The sequence below is a fragment of the Phycodurus eques genome, chromosome 6, assembly GCF_024500275.1.
Source record: "Phycodurus eques isolate BA_2022a chromosome 6, UOR_Pequ_1.1, whole genome shotgun sequence".
In the NCBI taxonomy this organism is placed as follows: Eukaryota; Metazoa; Chordata; class Actinopteri; order Syngnathiformes; family Syngnathidae; genus Phycodurus; species Phycodurus eques.
This window is the reverse complement of record NC_084530.1, coordinates 1,257,185-1,275,518: the sequence shown is the minus strand read 5'-3', so window position 1 is coordinate 1,275,518 and position 18,334 is coordinate 1,257,185. Positions and strand designations below refer to the sequence as shown.

At 42.5% G+C, this 18,334-nt stretch overlaps 1 protein-coding gene across 3 annotated transcripts in view; it reads left to right on the top strand.

The window, feature by feature from the left end:
• The window catches only part of LOC133404354 (zinc finger protein 638-like), an 83,203-nt gene that overhangs the window by 45,698 nt on the left and 19,171 nt on the right, over positions 1-18,334 (top strand). For all 3 annotated transcript variants that reach the window (XM_061680162.1, XM_061680160.1, XM_061680161.1), the window contains 8 exons: positions 1,750-1,965; positions 4,641-4,739; positions 5,122-5,159; positions 5,244-5,290; positions 10,615-10,646; positions 11,040-11,156; positions 12,021-12,152; positions 18,320-18,334. The exon at positions 18,320-18,334 is cut by the window's right edge and continues 27 nt beyond it. In XM_061680162.1, the coding sequence (XP_061536146.1) occupies positions 1,750-1,965; positions 4,641-4,739; positions 5,122-5,159; positions 5,244-5,290; positions 10,615-10,646; positions 11,040-11,156; positions 12,021-12,152; positions 18,320-18,334 (696 nt within the window). The remainder of the gene's footprint in view (positions 1-1,749; positions 1,966-4,640; positions 4,740-5,121; positions 5,160-5,243; positions 5,291-10,614; positions 10,647-11,039; positions 11,157-12,020; positions 12,153-18,319) is intronic.

Genomic DNA, 18,334 nt, shown 5'->3' with positions numbered 1-18,334 from the left:
CATACCTGGGTTTTTGCTTCAGCGACCACCAAAGCTGCATTCCGCTTGTCCAGCCGGTACCCATCAGCTGTCTCAGGAGTCCCACAGGCCAAAAAGGCCGATCGGACCCCTTCTTCAGCTTGACGGCATCCCTCGCCGTCGGTGTACACAGTACGGCCACAGCTCCGGTCGGCCGCCTCAGCAATGGAGGTGCGGAACATGGTCCACTCGGACTTGATATCCCCCACCTCCGCCGGAACGTGAGCAAAGTTCTGTCGGTGGTGGGAGTTGAAACTCCTGACGGGATTCTGCAAGACGTTGCCAGCAAACCCTCACAATACGTTTGGGCCTGCCACGTCGGACCGGCATCTTCCCCTGCCATCAGAGCCAACTCACCACCAGGTGGTGATCAGTTGACAGCTCCGCCCCTCTCTTCACCTGCGTGTCCAAGACATGCGGCCGCAAGTCCGATGACATGACCACAAAGTCGATCATCGAACTGCGACCTAGGATGTCCTGGTGCCAGGTGCACGTGTGGACACCCTTATGCTTGAACATGGTGTTCGTTATGGACAATCCGTGATGAGCACAGAAGTCCAATAACAGAACACCACTCGGGTTCTGATCGGTGAGGCCGTTCCTCCCAATCACGCCCTTCCAGCTCTCACTGTCATTGCCCACGTGAGCATTGAAGCCCCCCAGAAGAACAATGGAATCCCCAGCGGGAGCGCTCTCCAACACCCCCTACAAGGACTCCATAAGGGTGGGTACTCTGAACTGCTATTTGGTGCATAGGCACAGTCAGGACCCCAACCTACAGCCGGGGGGCAATAAATATACCCACACCTGCTCAGCGCTCTCACCGTGGGCAACTTCAGAGTGGAAGAGAGTCCAACCCCTCTCGAGGACTGGTACCAGAGCCCAAGCTGTGCGTGGAGGCGAGTCCGACTATGTCTAGTTGGAATTTCTCGACCTCACACACCAGCTCGGGCTCCTTCCCTGCCAGAGAGGTAACATTCCACGTCCCTAGAGCCAGCTTCTGTAGTCAGGGATCGGATCGCCAAGGTCCCCGCCTTTGGCCACCGCCCAGCTCGCACTGCACCCGACCCTTATGGCCCCTCCCACAGGCGTTGAGCCCTTGGGAAGGGGGACCCACGTTACCCTTTCGGGCTGTGGCCATGGGTGCAGGCCCGGCCACCAGGCGCTCGCCTTCGAGCCCCGTGGGGCCCCAGTGACCCGTGTTCGGGCAAGGGAAAACTGAGCCCATTGTTTGTCGTCATCCTAAGGGGTCTTTGAGCCGTGCTTTGTTTGGTCCCTCACCTAGGACTTGTTTGCCATGAGTGACCCTCCCACGGGCATAAAGCCGCAGACAACTTAGCTCCTAGGATCATTGGAACACACCAACCCCTCCACCACAATTAGGTGACTGCTCAAGGAGGGGACTGGCCCATGAATTCCTGTTAAATCCATGGCTTTTCTAAAAATTGGTAAATACATGTTTAATGTCAGGGATTATTTGCTTCAGACAGGCTGTCAAAGTTCTGTGTAAATACTATAGCTGGTTATTTTCATGCTGTTCAGATTTTTTAAACATGTTTGAGCTGAAATGGGTAAAAAAAGATACGCGCCAGAGATATATCGCAGGTTAAAGGTTATATCAAATTCCAATCGAATGATTGGCACATCCAAAGATGGTAAAATATTGCACATCCATCAGTGCCACATATCACTCTGCAAAAACTAACCTCAGTATTTTGTTACTTTTACTAGGCATCCAATCTTCCACCGGCCAAGAAGAAGAAGAAAACTGTGGCTTCACGATCCCAGGACTCATCCAAAGCAGGCCGTCTGGTTTATCTGACTGGGATTCCAAAGCAAGCCTCAGAGCAGGAAGTTACTCAATTAGTGGTGTCTTATGGCAGGATCAACAACGTGATCTTAATGCCATGCTCTGAGGAAGAGAGTGAAAAGGGTGATGGACAAAAGGTGCATTGTGATTCACTTAGTCTATCTCGCTGAACATGATTAAAAATGTGCATATTTATATGTTGCAAAAGCACTCATTTATCTACATACTGATCCACTTCAATGGTGGTTGCAGCTGTTGTGGTTAAACTACATTCAGTCTCTCCTATCTTATTATCCAGATGAATTAAACCCTTCACCGCAATTTTTTACAAGTACAGTACGTTTTATCCGACAGGTCACAGCTTAACACTTTCTACCTGACCACTTCCGGTGGTGTGACTTCACTATGAGAGTCCAGAAGTTCATCAAACATTACATCAGCATGAAAAAAACTTAAATCTGAATAATATAGAGGCTAGAAATAGCATCGTATCCCTAACCAGAGGGGTTTCTGTGTAGAGGTGACATTGGAAAATTTAAAAAGGCTCATGTTGTAGACTGGGTTGTTTTCCTTGCCCCAAATTTTTTAAAATAAAAATTAGGCAACATAAGTGGCATGTACATGGACTGCTATACACTGTACTACTGTATGCAGGATTTTGTTTATATTTTCAGGAACAAAGGTTGCCATTTTGTTTGGAATCCACACCTTTTATTCATGTTCACTGACAGATTTGTTGTGACATTAATTCCAAAGTGAATATTTTTGTTTCTTCCTTCATCTTAACACAGTGGTGCCCAATAGTTGATCGGTGTCGACCGGTCAATCGCAAAGCTAGCGTTGGTAGATTGCGTGGTGGTAAACATTTTTTTTTTCTTCCTTTTTATGCGGACCTGGAGACAGAGTACACCACAGATACCGTATGTATCACTAGATGGAGCCTGGATTTAGAGAGAGAACAGGATCGACGTGCAGCGTGCCGGCTAGCTTGAACCGGGGTTCCCGCGATGGTTTCGCCCCTCCATTTGTATTGACAGTTTTGGGTGTGGGGGCACTAAAACAATAATCACTCACTGAATTTGTAAGCGAGTTTCATGCAGTTTGTTACAAACGTCAGACATGGCCATGATACAAGATATCAGTGTGCATAGAAAAATTTTCTTTCAGAAATTAAAGGAAAGGGTAATTAGATCGATGCGGTAGGCCACGTACAGTGGGTACGGAAAGTATTCAGACCCCCTTAAATTTTTCACTCTGTCTATATTGTAGCCATTTGCTAAAATCATTTAAGTTCATTTTTTACCTCATTAATCACACAGCACCCCATATTGAAAGAAAAAAAACTGAATTTTTGCAGATTTATTAAAAAAAAGAAAAACTGAAATATCACAGCCATAAGTATTCAGACCCTTTGCTGTGACAGTCATAATTAACTGTCGTGCTGTCCATTTCCTCTGATCATTCTTGAGATGGTTCTACACCTTCATTGGAGTCCAGCTGTGTTTGATTATATTGATTGGACTTGATGAGGAAAGCCACACACCTGTCTAAGACCTTACAGCTCACAGAGCATGTCAGAGCAAATGAGAATCATGAGGTCAAAGGAACTGCCTGAAGAGCTCAGAAACAGAATTGTGGCAAGGCCAAGGTTACAAAAAAATTTCTGCTGCACTTAAGGTTCCTAAGAGCACAGTGGCCTCCATAATCCTTACATGGAAGACGTTTTGGGACAACCAGAACCCTTCCTAGAGCTGACTGTCCGACCAAACTGAGCAATCAGGGGAGAAGAGCCTTGGTGACAGAACCCAATGATCACTGTGGCTGAGCTCCAGAGATGCAGTCGGGAGATGGGAGAAAGTTCTAGAAAGTCAACCATTACTGCAGCCCTCCACCAGTCGGGGCTTTATGGCAGAGTGACCCGACAGAAGTGCAAGACACATGAAAGCCCGCATGGAGTTTCCTAAAAAACACCTGAAGGACTCCAAGATGGTGAGAAATAAGATTCTCTGGTCTGATGAGACCCAGATCGAACTTTTGGCCTTAATTCTAAGTGCTATATGTGGAGAAAACCAGGCACTGCTCATCACCTGTCCAATACAGTCCCAACAGTGAAGCGTGGTGGCTGCATCATGCTGTAAGGGTGTTTTTCAGTTGCAGGGACAGGACGACTGGTTACCATGAAAGGAAAGATGAATGCGGCCAAGTACAGGAATATCCTGGACGAAAACCTTCTCCAGTGATCTGAATCTCAGACTGGGCTGAAGGTTCACCTTCAGAAAAGGCAATGACCCAAAGCACACAGCTAAAATACTGAAGGAGTGGCTTCAGAAAAACTCTGTGACTGTTTTTGAATGGCCCAGCCAGAGCCTTGACTTAAACCCAATTGAGCACCTCTGGAAAGACCTGAAAATGGCTGCCCACCAACGTTCACCATCCAACCTGACAGAACCGGAGAGGATCTGCAAGGAGTAATGGCAGATGATCCCCAAATCCAGGTGTGAAAAACTTGTTGCATCATTCCCAAAAAGACTCATGGCTGTATTAGCTCAAAAGGGTGCTTCTACTAAATACTGAGCAAAGGGTTTGAATACTTATGGCTGTGTGATATTTCAGTTTTTCTGTTATAATAAATCTGCAAAAAGTTCAACAATTCTTTTTTTTTTTCCGTCAATATGGGGTGCTATGTGTACATTAATGTGGGAACAAATTTACTTAAATGGTTTTAGCAATATATCTATATATATATTATACACGTGTATGTACGTGTAGATATAACACCATTGTATGTTTGTTCAATTGTCATATGTTGCAGGCGTCTGTCTGCATGGTTAAGGCTGCAGATGCACAGGCTTTGGCAAACTCAACAGACCTCACGATTGGAGAGCAGCTAATTACTGCTTCAATTGCCAAGGTACCAAACTGAACGTAAACTACTGATTTGAGATTTTTCTGTGACTCATTGACTGATCTCAGGGTACATTGGGCTTTTTCCCTCTTTTTGAAAGCGTTAGATGTTAACAATTTGAACAATGTTGTAATTAATCTCTCAACCTTGACTAGTACTGTTACTGTTGAGGCTGACAACATGAGGAGTCTGAAGGTGCACCAATATTATCTCTAGAGTACAAAATGTTTATTGATGCAATAACAGCTAATCTCTCTCTTGTATGACATGTTTTTTTTGTTTTGTTTTGTTTCTCCTTAAATGTTAAAAGTTAATTTTAGAAACATTCTTAGTAGTATCTTATGTTTGGAAAACACGGCTTGCACTCAATTGCCTTTTCTCGTTCTAGGTACCAGAGTCAGGGCAGTCTTCTGCCGACAGTAACAGGTTTGTCTTTTTTAAAGCCCGTATTTCATGTTACCAGTTTTAAACTGGCTCTGTCTTCTCTGAATTGGTATTTTCGATTCACAGAAAACATACTCTAAGTCCAGACGGGGGTGCTGAAACTAAAGACTCTGGTAAGAAATCAAATCTGTGTTTTGTTGTTGTGTAACAGTTCTGGTTGAGTCTTCTGCAATGAGGTTGTACACTATCATCACTGCAATCTACCTGTTAAAGAATACATACGTTACCGTATTTTCATGACTATAAGGCGCAGTCTCAGTTACGGGGTGTATTTAACACATACATAAGGCACACCGTATTATTGGGCGCAGGCAAGGTAAAACATACGCTAGCTTAAAACATACGGTAGCATGCATGCACGCTAAAACAATGTTTATAAAAAGGCAGCGGGAGCAAAACTGAGTTCGGTTGTACTTTATTGAAGTATTTAACAATGTACTCACGTTATTTTTTGATCAAACCTCATCCTCAAAGTCCTTGTCTTCTCTATCCAAAATGAACAGCTGGGCAAGTTGTCAATCAAACATGCCAAGTTCCCTCTCGTACTCGTCGGAGTCAGTCTGGTTGCCGTGCGGCTCCTCAGTAATGATGCCGGCTTTTATGAAAGCTCGAACAACAGTTCAAGCAGACACATTAGCCCAAGCATCCACAATCCATTAAAAAATGCTGCCTCCTAGTCTTAGTAAAGCTGTGTTCGCCATCTGTCGTCCATGGCTCCCACTCCGCTCACTTCACTTTGAACGCCCTGTTTACATGGATGTCCAGCAGTTCGTCAAGCCTCCCGGAATGATGGCAAGCTTTCTCACTTGCTGCACATGGCGGAGTTATTGCACTCAGTCGAATGGTGACTTGAGACATTTCTCCCGGCTATTCTTTGCTCATCCATTGCTCGAGTTGGTCTTCCAACTCGGGCCACCTCACCTTGTTTCCGCGTTTTGTTTTTCTTTTTTTTCCCGCGTAAACTCAGCTTCGTCTTCTTGACTTGGCGAAGCTAGTTTTCCTGCTTCCTCCACTTGCGAACCATGGATTCGTTGTTCTTGAATTCTCTCGCGGCTCGATTCCCATGTAACTGATAGCTTGCAGTTTAAACTGTGCTTTGTAAGCGTGTCTCTTCTAGGTGCCATTTTCGGGGGTCCTTAGTCAAACCAATGTTGTTTTGCACAATGCACACCCCGGCGCTAAATACCTACTGGGGGCGTGTCTTTAGCGTCCTCCTTCACGCACCCTTCCCCCTTTACATCCGTATGTTGTTCTCAGCCACGTCCGCTTTTCCTCTGTATAAGCAGCGTGTCGGCAGGAAATGCTCCGTCAGTCAAGCGGTCAAAAAAAAAAAAAAAGTCAAGCGGAGCGCTCATCACACAACAACATTTATAGCTTTTGGAACTCGGTGCACACATAAGCCGCGCCACATTATAAGGCGCTCCGTCCATTTTGGAGACTTTTAAGTGCGCCTTATGGTCGTGAAAATACAGTACATGAAATCACATACTGTTGCACACCAATATCAACTCAACACGTCCCCAAAATCATGGTGAACCACTAGTTGGCCAACGAAACACACATTTAATTTCGTCATTGATTAGAGTGGTGCAGATTGCAGTAGATTGCCTTGATAAGCAATCGACGTGCTCCCAAAGCGGTAGCGGATGCGTAACTCTTAAGTCGAATAATCACCAATGTCCAAGTCAACCCCACGATAGACCCATCTCTTTCCTGCACTGAACTGGCATCATGAAGGCAGCGTTAGCCGCGAACATCATGTTGAGTTAACCACACTGTTAAAATCTTAGCGGCGGTCCTTAATTGTGTTCACTTTAATGTCAAGAGTTTTGTAAAACAAGATAACAGTGCCGTTAAAGTTAACGGTCGGTTAAGCCTGCTTAACCAGTGGTTAAAAAAATTCCAGAGTTTTGAAAAAAAACGGGCCCTTGGCCAGTCAAGCACTGTGATGGCATGGGCATCAAACCAGGTTTTGGTGCTTCTGGCGGTATGGGCAGGGGCCAGGTCCTGCTGGTAGATGAATCTGCATCTCCGTACAGATCCTCAGCAGAAGGAATCATGAAGTCCTCTAAAACATTCTAGTAGACTGTTGCAGTGACCTGGGATTTAAGAAAGCAGTTTACCAACACCTGCACTGGACATTGCACCCCAAATCATGACTAACTGTGGATATTTCACACTGGACCTCAAGCAGCTCTGGTTCTGTTCTTTACCTGTCTTTCTCCAAACCCTTGGACCTTGATTCCCGAATGAAAGGCACACTTTCATCGGAAAAGTGGACCTAGGATCACTGGCCAACAGTCCAGTCCTTCTTTTCCTTGGCCCAGTTGAGACGCTTCTGCTTTGGCTCAGGCTCAGAAGCGGCTTGACCCGAGGAACCAGACAGTTATAGCCCATCTCCCGGTCTGAATGTGGTGGTTTTTTAAGCTGTGACTCTCGCCTCATTCCACTCTTTCTGGTTCTCAGCTAAATTCTTGAATCTTCTGTTTGATAATCCACTGAAGCCCACGGTCATCTCTTTTGCTGGTCCTGTAACATTTTGTCCTTCCATTGATATGCTTGGACACACCACTCTGTGAACAGCCAGCCTCCTTAGCTATTAACTTTTGTGGCTTACCCTTCCTATGGAAGGTATCAATGATGGTCTTCTGGCCAGTTGTCAAGTCTGGAGTCTTCCCCATATTGAACCCAACTGAGACAATTGTACCAAACACTGAAGCAATTTCACGAACGTGTGGAAACCTATGTAGGTGCTTTGAGTTTAGTAGATGATTAGTGTGTTACACTCAGTTCAAAACATTTATGGCCTGCAAAATTTGGGCTGATTTCTTCACAGTATTCTAATATTTTGAATTCCTGATTCCGTGGGTTTTATGAGCTGGAATACCAGATTATGTAAAAATAAACAAATAAATACTTTAAATTGTGGGTCCTGAATCTATAATCTATGAAAGTTTATTTTTGAATGGAACTATGGAAATAAATGAACTTTTCCATGAAATACATTTTTTTTTGGAAAGGATCTGCAGTTTTGTATATGTTTTGTCCATATTTGGCTGAGACTGCCCCCTTTCCTCTGATTGGTCGCCTCCGTGAAGAAGACCGTTGTGAGAGCGCACGTGTTTACTTTGACAGCGCTGGCTCGGGACCGGAAAGGGAAGGAGGAGCTCTTCGCTAGTGAAGTAGATAAGCTCGAGAAATTCAAATGACATGATTTCAGGCCTCTGCAGAAAAACATCTGTGATTCAGGAATGCGCGGACGATTTTAATTCACATTTCAAACATTAAATATGAGTGTTGCATGGGGCTTTAGTGCTACACCCTGTGAGGGAAGGACAAGACAAGCTAGAACAGGACAAGGACAGAAGAAGAAGCATGCAGGACAAGGGTCGTGAACCCGGCTGTACAGCTGTAGTGTGGTGGCATTAATTATGTAAATTATAAAAGTCTACAGGACGAGAGTATAAGTGAGGGGATACACAAACGATTTGCATATTCATGAGTTATTTGTTGCAGTAAGTGCGTGACCCCACACCCAGTGAAAGAGTCCTAAGGGTGTGTGCCTGCGGAGACATGCAAGTAAATTGATACCGTTTTACATGCACAAAGACTAACAGAAGTGTCCTGTAATTGCTGTGGCCGGACCGCGGCGGCTGTGTCCAACCAGTCTACATGTTTTATGGACTTTGAGAAGGCGTTCGGCCATGTCCCTCTGGGAGGTCTGTGGGCGGTGCTTCAGGAGTATGGTGTCCCGGTCCCCTGATAATGGGTTATTCGATCTCTATGTCATATAGAGCTTGGTCGGCATTGCCAGCAGTATGTCTGATTCCTTTCCAGTGATTGTTGGACTCTGCCAAGGCAGCCCTTTGGCACTGATTCTGATCATAACCTTTATGGACAGAATTTCTAGGCACAGCTGAGGCGTTGAGGGGATCAGGTTTGGTGACCACAGTATTATATCTCTGCTTTTTGTGTATGATGTGGTTCTGTTGGCTTCATCAAGCCGCGATCTTCAGCTCTCACTGGAGCGGTTCGCAGCTGAGTGTGATACGGTTGGGATGAGAATCAGCACCTCCAAAGCACTTCTTCAGGTCTGGAAAGAGATCCTGCCCCAAGTGGAGGAGAAGTTCAAGTACCTTGGGGTCTTGTTCACGAGTGAGGGAAGAATGGAACGGGAGAGCAACAGGCGGATCGTTGCAATGTCTACAGTCATGCGGACTCCATCAGTCTGTCGTTGTCAAGAATTCGCTGAGCTGGACTGCAAAGCTCTTGATTTACCGGTTGAGCTACGTTCATAACCGAAATAATAAGGTTGCGCATACAAGAGGACACAATTATTTTCCTCCGCAGGGTGTCCGGGCTCTCCTTTAGAGATCAGGTGAGAAGCTCTGTCATCTGGAAGTGGCTCAGAGTCGAGACGCTGCTCCTCCACATTGAGAGAAGCCAGATGAGGTGGCTCGGGCATCTGGTTAGGATGCGCCCTGGGCGCTTCCCTGATGAGGTGTTCCGGGCACGTCCCATGGGGTGGAGGCCCCAGGGACGACCTAGGACATGCGAGAGATCTCTGCTGGCCTGCGAAAGCCTCAGGATTCTACCTGGAGGAGCTGGATGAAGTGGCTGGGGAGAGGGAAGTCTGGGCTTACCTGCTAAAAGCTTCAGCCACAGCGATCCGACCCAGGATAAGCGGAAGATTGATGGATGGATGGAGGAATTAACTTTTAATGAAATTTGAACAAAGACTGGTTGATATTTGAGCTCTCATGTTTTAATCCAACAGGGAAACACATTTTTCTCAAGAATAGTTGACTAATGCGCAAGATCTAAACAACAGCTGATGAATATGAAATATAGGTCCATTAATTACTTTCTTGAAGGAATTTCCTTAGCTTTGCATGGTCACTCATGAGGAAAAGAGAAAAAAAAACATCATAAAATCACTCTGCAGTGCCTAAAATGTTTGTAACTTGTAAAGGTTATCTATTTTCCTACAGTACGTTATGCAGTGTCATGTAAGACTAATAATTTACCAGTCAACTATTTAGGCCTACGAGCAAGATTGTTTTCAATTAACCGAATAATTTTGGACTCTGGGAGGAAACTTATCAGAGAGAGAATCAGAGGCATCCCTCCCTTGCGCAGAGAGAATATACAAAATTGATACAGAAAAGGCCATAGCTAAAATGCAAACCATCTTGCTCACCACTGCCTTGTTGCACTCCTTTGACCAAGTCAGTCTGTCAATGTAGGACTTTAGTTGTACAACAATTTAGTTGGACAGTGCTTGTAAAGTGAAATGTTTTGTTTGTCAGACAAATAAATGTGCATCAACTGACTTGATAATTTACAGTAATCAGATTTGTTTATTTTTATTTATTTATTTTTTTAATTATATGCTCATTTTGCTCTTTTTTTTCTGTTTTGGACCTATCTACTGAAGTGAGTAAGGCTGCCATGAACACTTCTGCAAAGGTAAATGCACACATACAATTATGATTGAATGTTCACTCTAAATTTGACATTATCTTCATAAATATGGCTGCTCTGTCTTGTGCAACCATCTCTTCCAACTTTAGGATGTTTAATTTAATCCATTTTGGAATAAAGCTGTAAACACAACAAAATGTGGAAAAAGTGAAGTTCTGTGAATACTTTCTGGATGCACTGTCCATTTAAAAAAAAAAAAAAAAAAAAAAAAAAAAAAAAAAAACATTTGCATTCAACTTTGTTTGGGTATCTCCTCATATTGAAATGAGTGTAATGTTTTCCATCCCATTTTTCTTCACTGCTTATCTGTGAGTGCTGACAGGGACCAAATATCTGACAATTTGTTTACCAACTAATTTCATTTGTCATCTGTGTCAGGGCTTGGTGTTGATCACAGGACTTCCTGATGGTGACTGGTCAGAGAGTGATGTCATCAAGCTCATCCAGCCTTTTGGAAATCCCACTGACATAATCTTCGCTAAATCAGTGGGAAAGGTAGCAGTTAACCTACTCTGCCACCGAAGCACCTTGGCCTTGTTGACTAGTTAATAATTGACAGTAATAATTGATGAATAAAATATATAGTCCTCCCTTTTGTAACTAACAGATGGTGAGCTACATTAAATGTATAATATAATAATAATAAATTGATTTATAGAGCACTTTCTGTCAAAGTGCTGGACAGGTGGATAAATGCAAGTACAAATTATGATAAATAAAAGTACTAACAAAGTAAAAACATGCTCATAATTGGGGCAAAGTAAAAACAATTTCAGAAATAAAAGCACAAAAACAACACTGAAAAACAACAACGCACACTTAAAACAGGACAGCTATGACACCCCTCTAAATCAAACGCAACACTAAATGTTGGGTCTTTAGTTTTGCTTGAAAAATCTTAATTGAGCAGGCCTGCCTGATGTCAATAGGAAGGCCATTCTACAGTGTTGGTGCTCGGAAGGAAATGGCTCATTCTCTGAATGTCTTACTAAACTTAATTACTTGTTCAAATAGTCCTCATCAGAACTCTTTTTTTGAACAGGTTTCATCCGATTTAAAAACTAGAGTATTTAAAGCACATACATTTCTGGGTGTAGGTTCGTGGAACTATGTTTATTTTAGAGGATATTCACCACAAAGCGATAGAAATGCCCACATTATTTATCAAGTTGTGCTTTATGTCAGCTCTGTTTTTAATTTTCAACTGATTTTTTGTATTTCATAGTCTTTGTAAATAGTAACTGTGCTGGAGAGAGAAATGCCCAGAAGTCTGCTTATGTTGGCTAAATAAATAATAATACAGTATATTTCTGTTGTTATGTCAAATAAAACATTAATAAAATGTCCTTTCATGATCAGGCTCTACTGTCAGTGCCAGACGTGAAGACTGCTGAAGAGGCGGTCAAAGTTCACACCTCCATTCCGGCAAAGATTAAAGACTGCGAACTGAAGATGATTGATATCAAGCAGCATATTGGCACTGACACACCAGTAAGTATTTAGAATTGCAGAATCACCTTTATTCGCCAGAATCACCTTTATTCGCCAAGTACGTTAAACACAACAGTTGCAGATTAGGTTTTTTATCTTGCCTGTTTGTGTACTTACTTTGTACTTTACCTGGAAAGAGAACAGAATTGGGGGGGGGGGATAAATTCATTTATTTCCTCAACATTCTAAACACAGCACTCCATAATGACGTGTAAAGGTTTTTTTTATGTTCTTTTTTTTTTGAACATTTATTAAAAATAAAAACTAATACGTCACATGTACATAAGTATTCACAGACTTTGCTCAATACTTTTTTGATGCACCTTTGGCCGTAATTATAGCCTCAAGTCTTTTTTAACATAATGCCACAGGCTTGGTACACCTATCTTTGGGCAGTTTCGCCCATTCCTCTTTGCAGCACCTCTCAAGCTCCATCAGGTTGGATGGGGAGTGTCTGTGCATAGCCATTTTCAGATCTCTCCAGAGATGTTCGATCAGATTCAAGTCTGGGCTCTGGCTGGGCCATTGAAGGACATTCACAGACTTTTCCTGAAGCCACTCCTTCATTGTCTTGGCTGTGTGCTTACGGTCGTTGTCCTGTTGGAAGGTAAACCTTCACCCCAGTCTGTGGTCTAGGGTGAAGGTTTAGATAAGACTGGATGAAGGATAGAAAGGGTGGTGAAACAGCGACAAAATAACAATAAGACCAATATTTGTAATAAGAGAAGGGAAATGGTTGTTGAAAATCAACCTGTTGGCAGATGGGGAATGAAAACTTTCTTGTGTGAGTAAAAGGAGAGCGGTATGGTTTTTCCTGGTACCTAGCTGGGGGGCCTTAACTTTTTGGAAGACTTACCTCCCAACAAATCAAAGTGTTGGAATTTTTAACCTTTTGTATTGGAAGTTACCTATGTACATAATTTTGATAACACGTTCAGTTAATGTTACCACCAAAATTTCAAACTTACATATTGGCTCAAATTGTATATGTTAGGCTTCTGGAGAGATACAGTATAACTTGAACAAATATTAATATCAATGGACCCTGCAGCAAAGGAACTGAAGCTCATGTCCCTAAATATATGTGGCCTGGGAGCCAATCAAAAGAGCCATGGTAGTCACCAAAATTAAGAGAGAGAGAGAAAACAGCTTCTTGCAAGAAACACATTTATCACAAACCAAACATGAAAAAATGAAGCGGCTGGATTTAAAAAAAAGCTTTCTACAGCTCTCATACTAATCAAACTATCCAAAGTTTGAATGTTAAGAGATTAAAGGAAGATACATCATTGTAAAGGGAATGCTTGAACAAACGGCTGTAACATTGGTAAATGTATAGAGAGCGGACAAACTTTTCTTGAAAATGCTTTTTGAGCTTGTGGCGTCGGAAATGGAGGCAGTGTGTATTTGTGGAGGAGATCTAAACTTGACAATGGACAATAACCGACAGAAATAAGAAATCATTCACAAAAATGGTAAAAACTACATTATAAAAAAATCTGATTAATGAATGCATGGAGGGCCGTGCACCCCTTTACAGCGAGACTATAGTCGTTAATCGACAACACAGGCTATTCGAGGATAGAGTTCTTTTTTGCACAAACAGAACAGAGAAATAATATTCAAAATTGTCTGGTAGAGGGGGTCAATGTATCAGAATATAGAAATTAAATTGAATAATATTTTTTTCTTCCTCCTCTTTTCCTTTTCGGCTTTTCCCGTTAAGGGTCACGAAAGGCTGTCATCCATTTCCATGTAAGCCTATCTCCTGCATCCTCTTCTCGAACACCAACTTCCCTCGTCTTCACTCACTACTCCTATCAACCTTTTCTTTGGTCTTCCTCAAGCTCTCTTGCCTGGTAGCTCCATCCTTATCATCCTACCACCAACATCCTCAGTCTCTCTCCTGTGTTCAAACCATCAAAGTCTGCTCTCTCTAATTTTGTCTCCTAAACTTCTAACCTCGGCCGTCCCTCTGATGAGCTCATTTCTAATCCTATCCAACCTGGTCACTCCTAGAGAGAACCTTAACATTTTCATATCCACCACCTGAAGCTCTGCTTGCTGTTGTCTCCTCAGTGCCACTGTCTCTAATCCGTATTTAATGGCTGGCCTCACCACTGTCTGATAAACTTTGAACTTCATCCGAGCACAGAATCTTCTGTCACATAACACACCAGACACCTTCCTCGACCCGTTCCAACCTGCTTGGACCGGTTTCTTCATTTCCTTACCACACTCACCATCGCTCTGGACTGTGACCACCAAGTACTTAGTCGTCAGCCCTCGCTACCGCCTCTCCCTTTCGCCTCACTCTTGTCCCTCCACCTTTCTCATTCATGCACATATATTTTCTTACTTCGGCTAATCTTCATTCCTCTCCTTTCCAGTTTATGCCTCCACCTTTCTAACTGTTCCTCCACCTACTCCCTGCTTTCACTGAAGATCACATCATCTGCAAACATCATGGTCCATGTGGATTCCAGTCTAACCTTATCAGTCAGCCTATCCATCACCACTACCAACAGGAAGGGGCTCAGGGCTGATCCCTGATGTAGTCCCACCTCCCCCTTAAATTCCTCTGTCACACCTACAGCACACCTCACCGCTGTTCTGCTGCCCTCGTACATGTCCTGTATTATTCTAACATACTTCTCTGCCACTCCAGACTTCCGCATGCAGTACCACAGTTCCTCTCTGGGTACTCTGTCGTAGGCTTGCTCAAGAGCTACAAAGGCACAATGTAGCTCCTTCTGACCTTCTCTGTACTTCTCCATTAACACCCTCAAGGAAAATAATGCATCTGTGGTACTCTTTCTAGGCATCAAACAATACTGTTGCTCGAAAATACTCACGTATGTCCTGAGTCTAGTCGCCACTAATCTTTCCCATAACTTAATTGTGTGGCTCATCAACTTTATTCCTCTATAGTTCTTACAGCGCTACACATCACCCTTGTTCTTAAAAATGGGCAACAGCACACTTTTCCTCCATTCCTCAGGCATCTTCTCCCGTTAGAATTCTGTTGCACAAGCTGGTCAAAAACACCAGAGCCACCTCTCCTAGGTGCACACACAGTAATAATGAGAAGAGAAGAGTAAGGACCAAATCAAGAAAGTATTTCATAATTTGAAAGATAACGGGACAACAAATCCGGCTTTAGTGTAGGATGCTTTAAAATCTTCAAGAGGAAAATGTATTTCCATTACAAGCATGGCAATAAAAGAAAAAAATACAAAACCCTCACAACTCAATTGACACAGTTGAAACAGAAGGTTCAGAATTTTTTTTTTAACAGGAAACAACAACAAATGCTAGAAAATAGATTAACTCATTACTCAAAGAAGAAAGAATTGAAAACGATGTATAAAACAAAATTATTGTGACTCAGGCCCTAGAGCGGCTGAATTATTGGCTAGACACAAACATAAGCAACAGGGAAAAACTAATATTTTGAATTATTCTGAAGTTAAGCACTTTATTTGAACATGTAATACTTCTTTTTATTTAATTGCTCTTATTTCTTCTCCAGATATGATGCTTGCAATTCAGGCCAAAAAGTTCTATTTTGGTTTCATCAGACCTGAGAATTTAGTTTCTGCAGCTCTGAGAATCCTTAAGGTGCCTTTTGGGAAACTCAAAGCGCGCTGCCATGTGCCTTTCAGTGAGAAGTGGCGTCAGTCCGGCCACTCCTACCATAAAGGCCTAATTGATGGAGTGGTTAGTAATGGTTGACCTGGATGGTTCTCTATCTCTGCAAGACAACTCTGGAGCTCTGCCTTAGTGACCGTAGGCTTCTTGCTCACCTCTCTGACCAAGGCCCTTCGTCCCCGGTTACTCAGCTTGGTCGGACGGGCAAATCTAGGAAAGGCCCCGAATAATCGAGACCACAGTGCTTTTCGGGATCTTCAATGCAGATTTGCCCAGATTTGTGCCTTGACACAATCCAGTCTCGGGAGGTCTGCAGACAATTCCTTAGACTTCATTGCTTAGTTTCTGCTCTGATATGCACTGCCAACTATGAGACCTTATAAAGACAGGTGTGTGCCATTCCAAATGATCTTCAATCAATTGAATTTACCACAGGCAGAATCCATTCAAGTTGTCGAAGCATCTCGAGGATGATCAGTGGAAATCAGATGCACCTGAGCTTAAGTTTGAGTGTCATAGCAAAGGTTGTGAACACTTATGTACCCATTATGTTTGAATGTTTACATTATTTATAAATTCACACAAACGTCTGAAAATGTTTTACTTTGTCATTATGGGATATTCTATGTAGATTTTGTTCAAGAAAGCTATACTCAAATCAGCTTTAGAATAGGTCTGGAACAGCAAAATGTGGAAAACGTGAAGGGGTCTGAAAACGTTCTGGTGGCACTGTGCTTAGATATCTTCAACGAAGAGACTATTATCACAGGCATTTTAGGGAAATAAAAGAGGAAATTCACCCACCCAATCGTTAAGATAATTGTGCAAGCATGCAGGAGAAACCCCAACTAATAATGTCGACCTTTGTATAAATGCCTGATGGACTCAAAAAAGCCTCCTACTAATTATGTGAAAAAAAGTTGGAATGACGTGGGGGGCTTGTCTAAACACAACTCAGTCAAGGATGGAGGGTGTTTGTTTGGAGGAACCAAATTCGATACTTTATAACATCTAAAATAACGTAAGCGCATAAAGCTGATGTCATGTAACCATACGGAACCCAACCGTACTCATTTTTTGGAGTTGTCCGAAAATCTTCTCTTTCTGGGATGTGGTACATTCCGTCCTCTGTAAGGTGTTGGGCCTCAAACTACTACAGACGTTTCAAGTGATGTAGCTTGGTTGTATACAGGCGACTGATGTAAAAGAGACCAATATCAAACCAAAATTCTGCTTGCAGAAGGGGGGGGGGGGGTGGAAGCTATCACAAAACTATGGATGGAGATAGATACACCAACAATAAAACAATGGATGACAATAATAGATGATATACAAGACATGGAGAGACTGTCATAAAATCAGACTGAAAAGGGGAGAATTTGAAAGGGACTGGGCTAAATGGTAAATGTTACAAATCACAAATGTGATGAAGACTTATAAGTAATGGAACAATCTCTCGCGGGCTACTCGTTTTGTATTGTTTTGTTCAGCTCAGTTTTACTGTGATTTATATCTCTGGGTGGTTCACTTTAAAATGTAAATATGAAAAACAAGCCTATGTACGTGAGACACATTCTACATTACTGTCGGATTGGATAAAGGCAAAATGTTTTCTTACATGAAGGAAAAGTTGTATTTTGACAGTGTTGATTGACCCCAAAAAAATACCGTAATTTTTAAGGCTTAGTTTAGAGATCACTTTGGAATTTCAGCCCTTAGTAACCTAATGTTGGATATTTTTAACTGAAACTTCTCAGCTTATCGGGCAGGCATTCATCGAGTAGAAGACAAAAAGTATCTATTGTAGCTTTGGAAATCCGTACCAAGATGTAAATAAATAAATCAAAGTTACAGCTTTTCTGCTTGGGTACTAACATTTCACCGCAGTTTAGTGTATTCCTTAGACTCAAAGCAACTGTTGTCCAAAAAGTTGTGAATCATTGAGTTTTCGTGCCTGTAATTGAACGGAGAAACTTGTGATGTCGCAACCAGACCTGTGCGGGACTGTGTCCAACGCAATATTCACTTGCTATGTCCTCCTGTTTGTCGAGATATGTTGAGAAATAATAAAGTGAAACTGTTCTTGTCTAGTTTGGTGGTGTTTTTTTTTTTTTTGTTTTTTTTTTTTTAAAATAGTCGACTTCATACGAGTACCCCCATCCCCCAATTCCAACCAGACTTTAAATTTCAACAGATTGTATTTTTTGGGGAATCTTGTCACATTGGTACAAAGACAATTTCACATTGTGTGTTTTAAACAAACACATAGCCTCCATCAGGCATACAGTCGAAAAGACCACTGCCACACGGGCTAACATGGAACAAACAAAAAAATAACACCAGCAAAGGGTGTTAAAAACAATTCTGAGCTGTGGACAAAAGATCCATTACGCCAGTGACAAATGGGATGTACAGTGTTAACAGAGTGCTGTGAAGAGGAAGACTTATTGTAATGGTATATTTTCTGTTCGTATGATAAATATGAATATTGCTTCTGAACTAATATTTTTGCATAGGTGGCTCTGTACAAT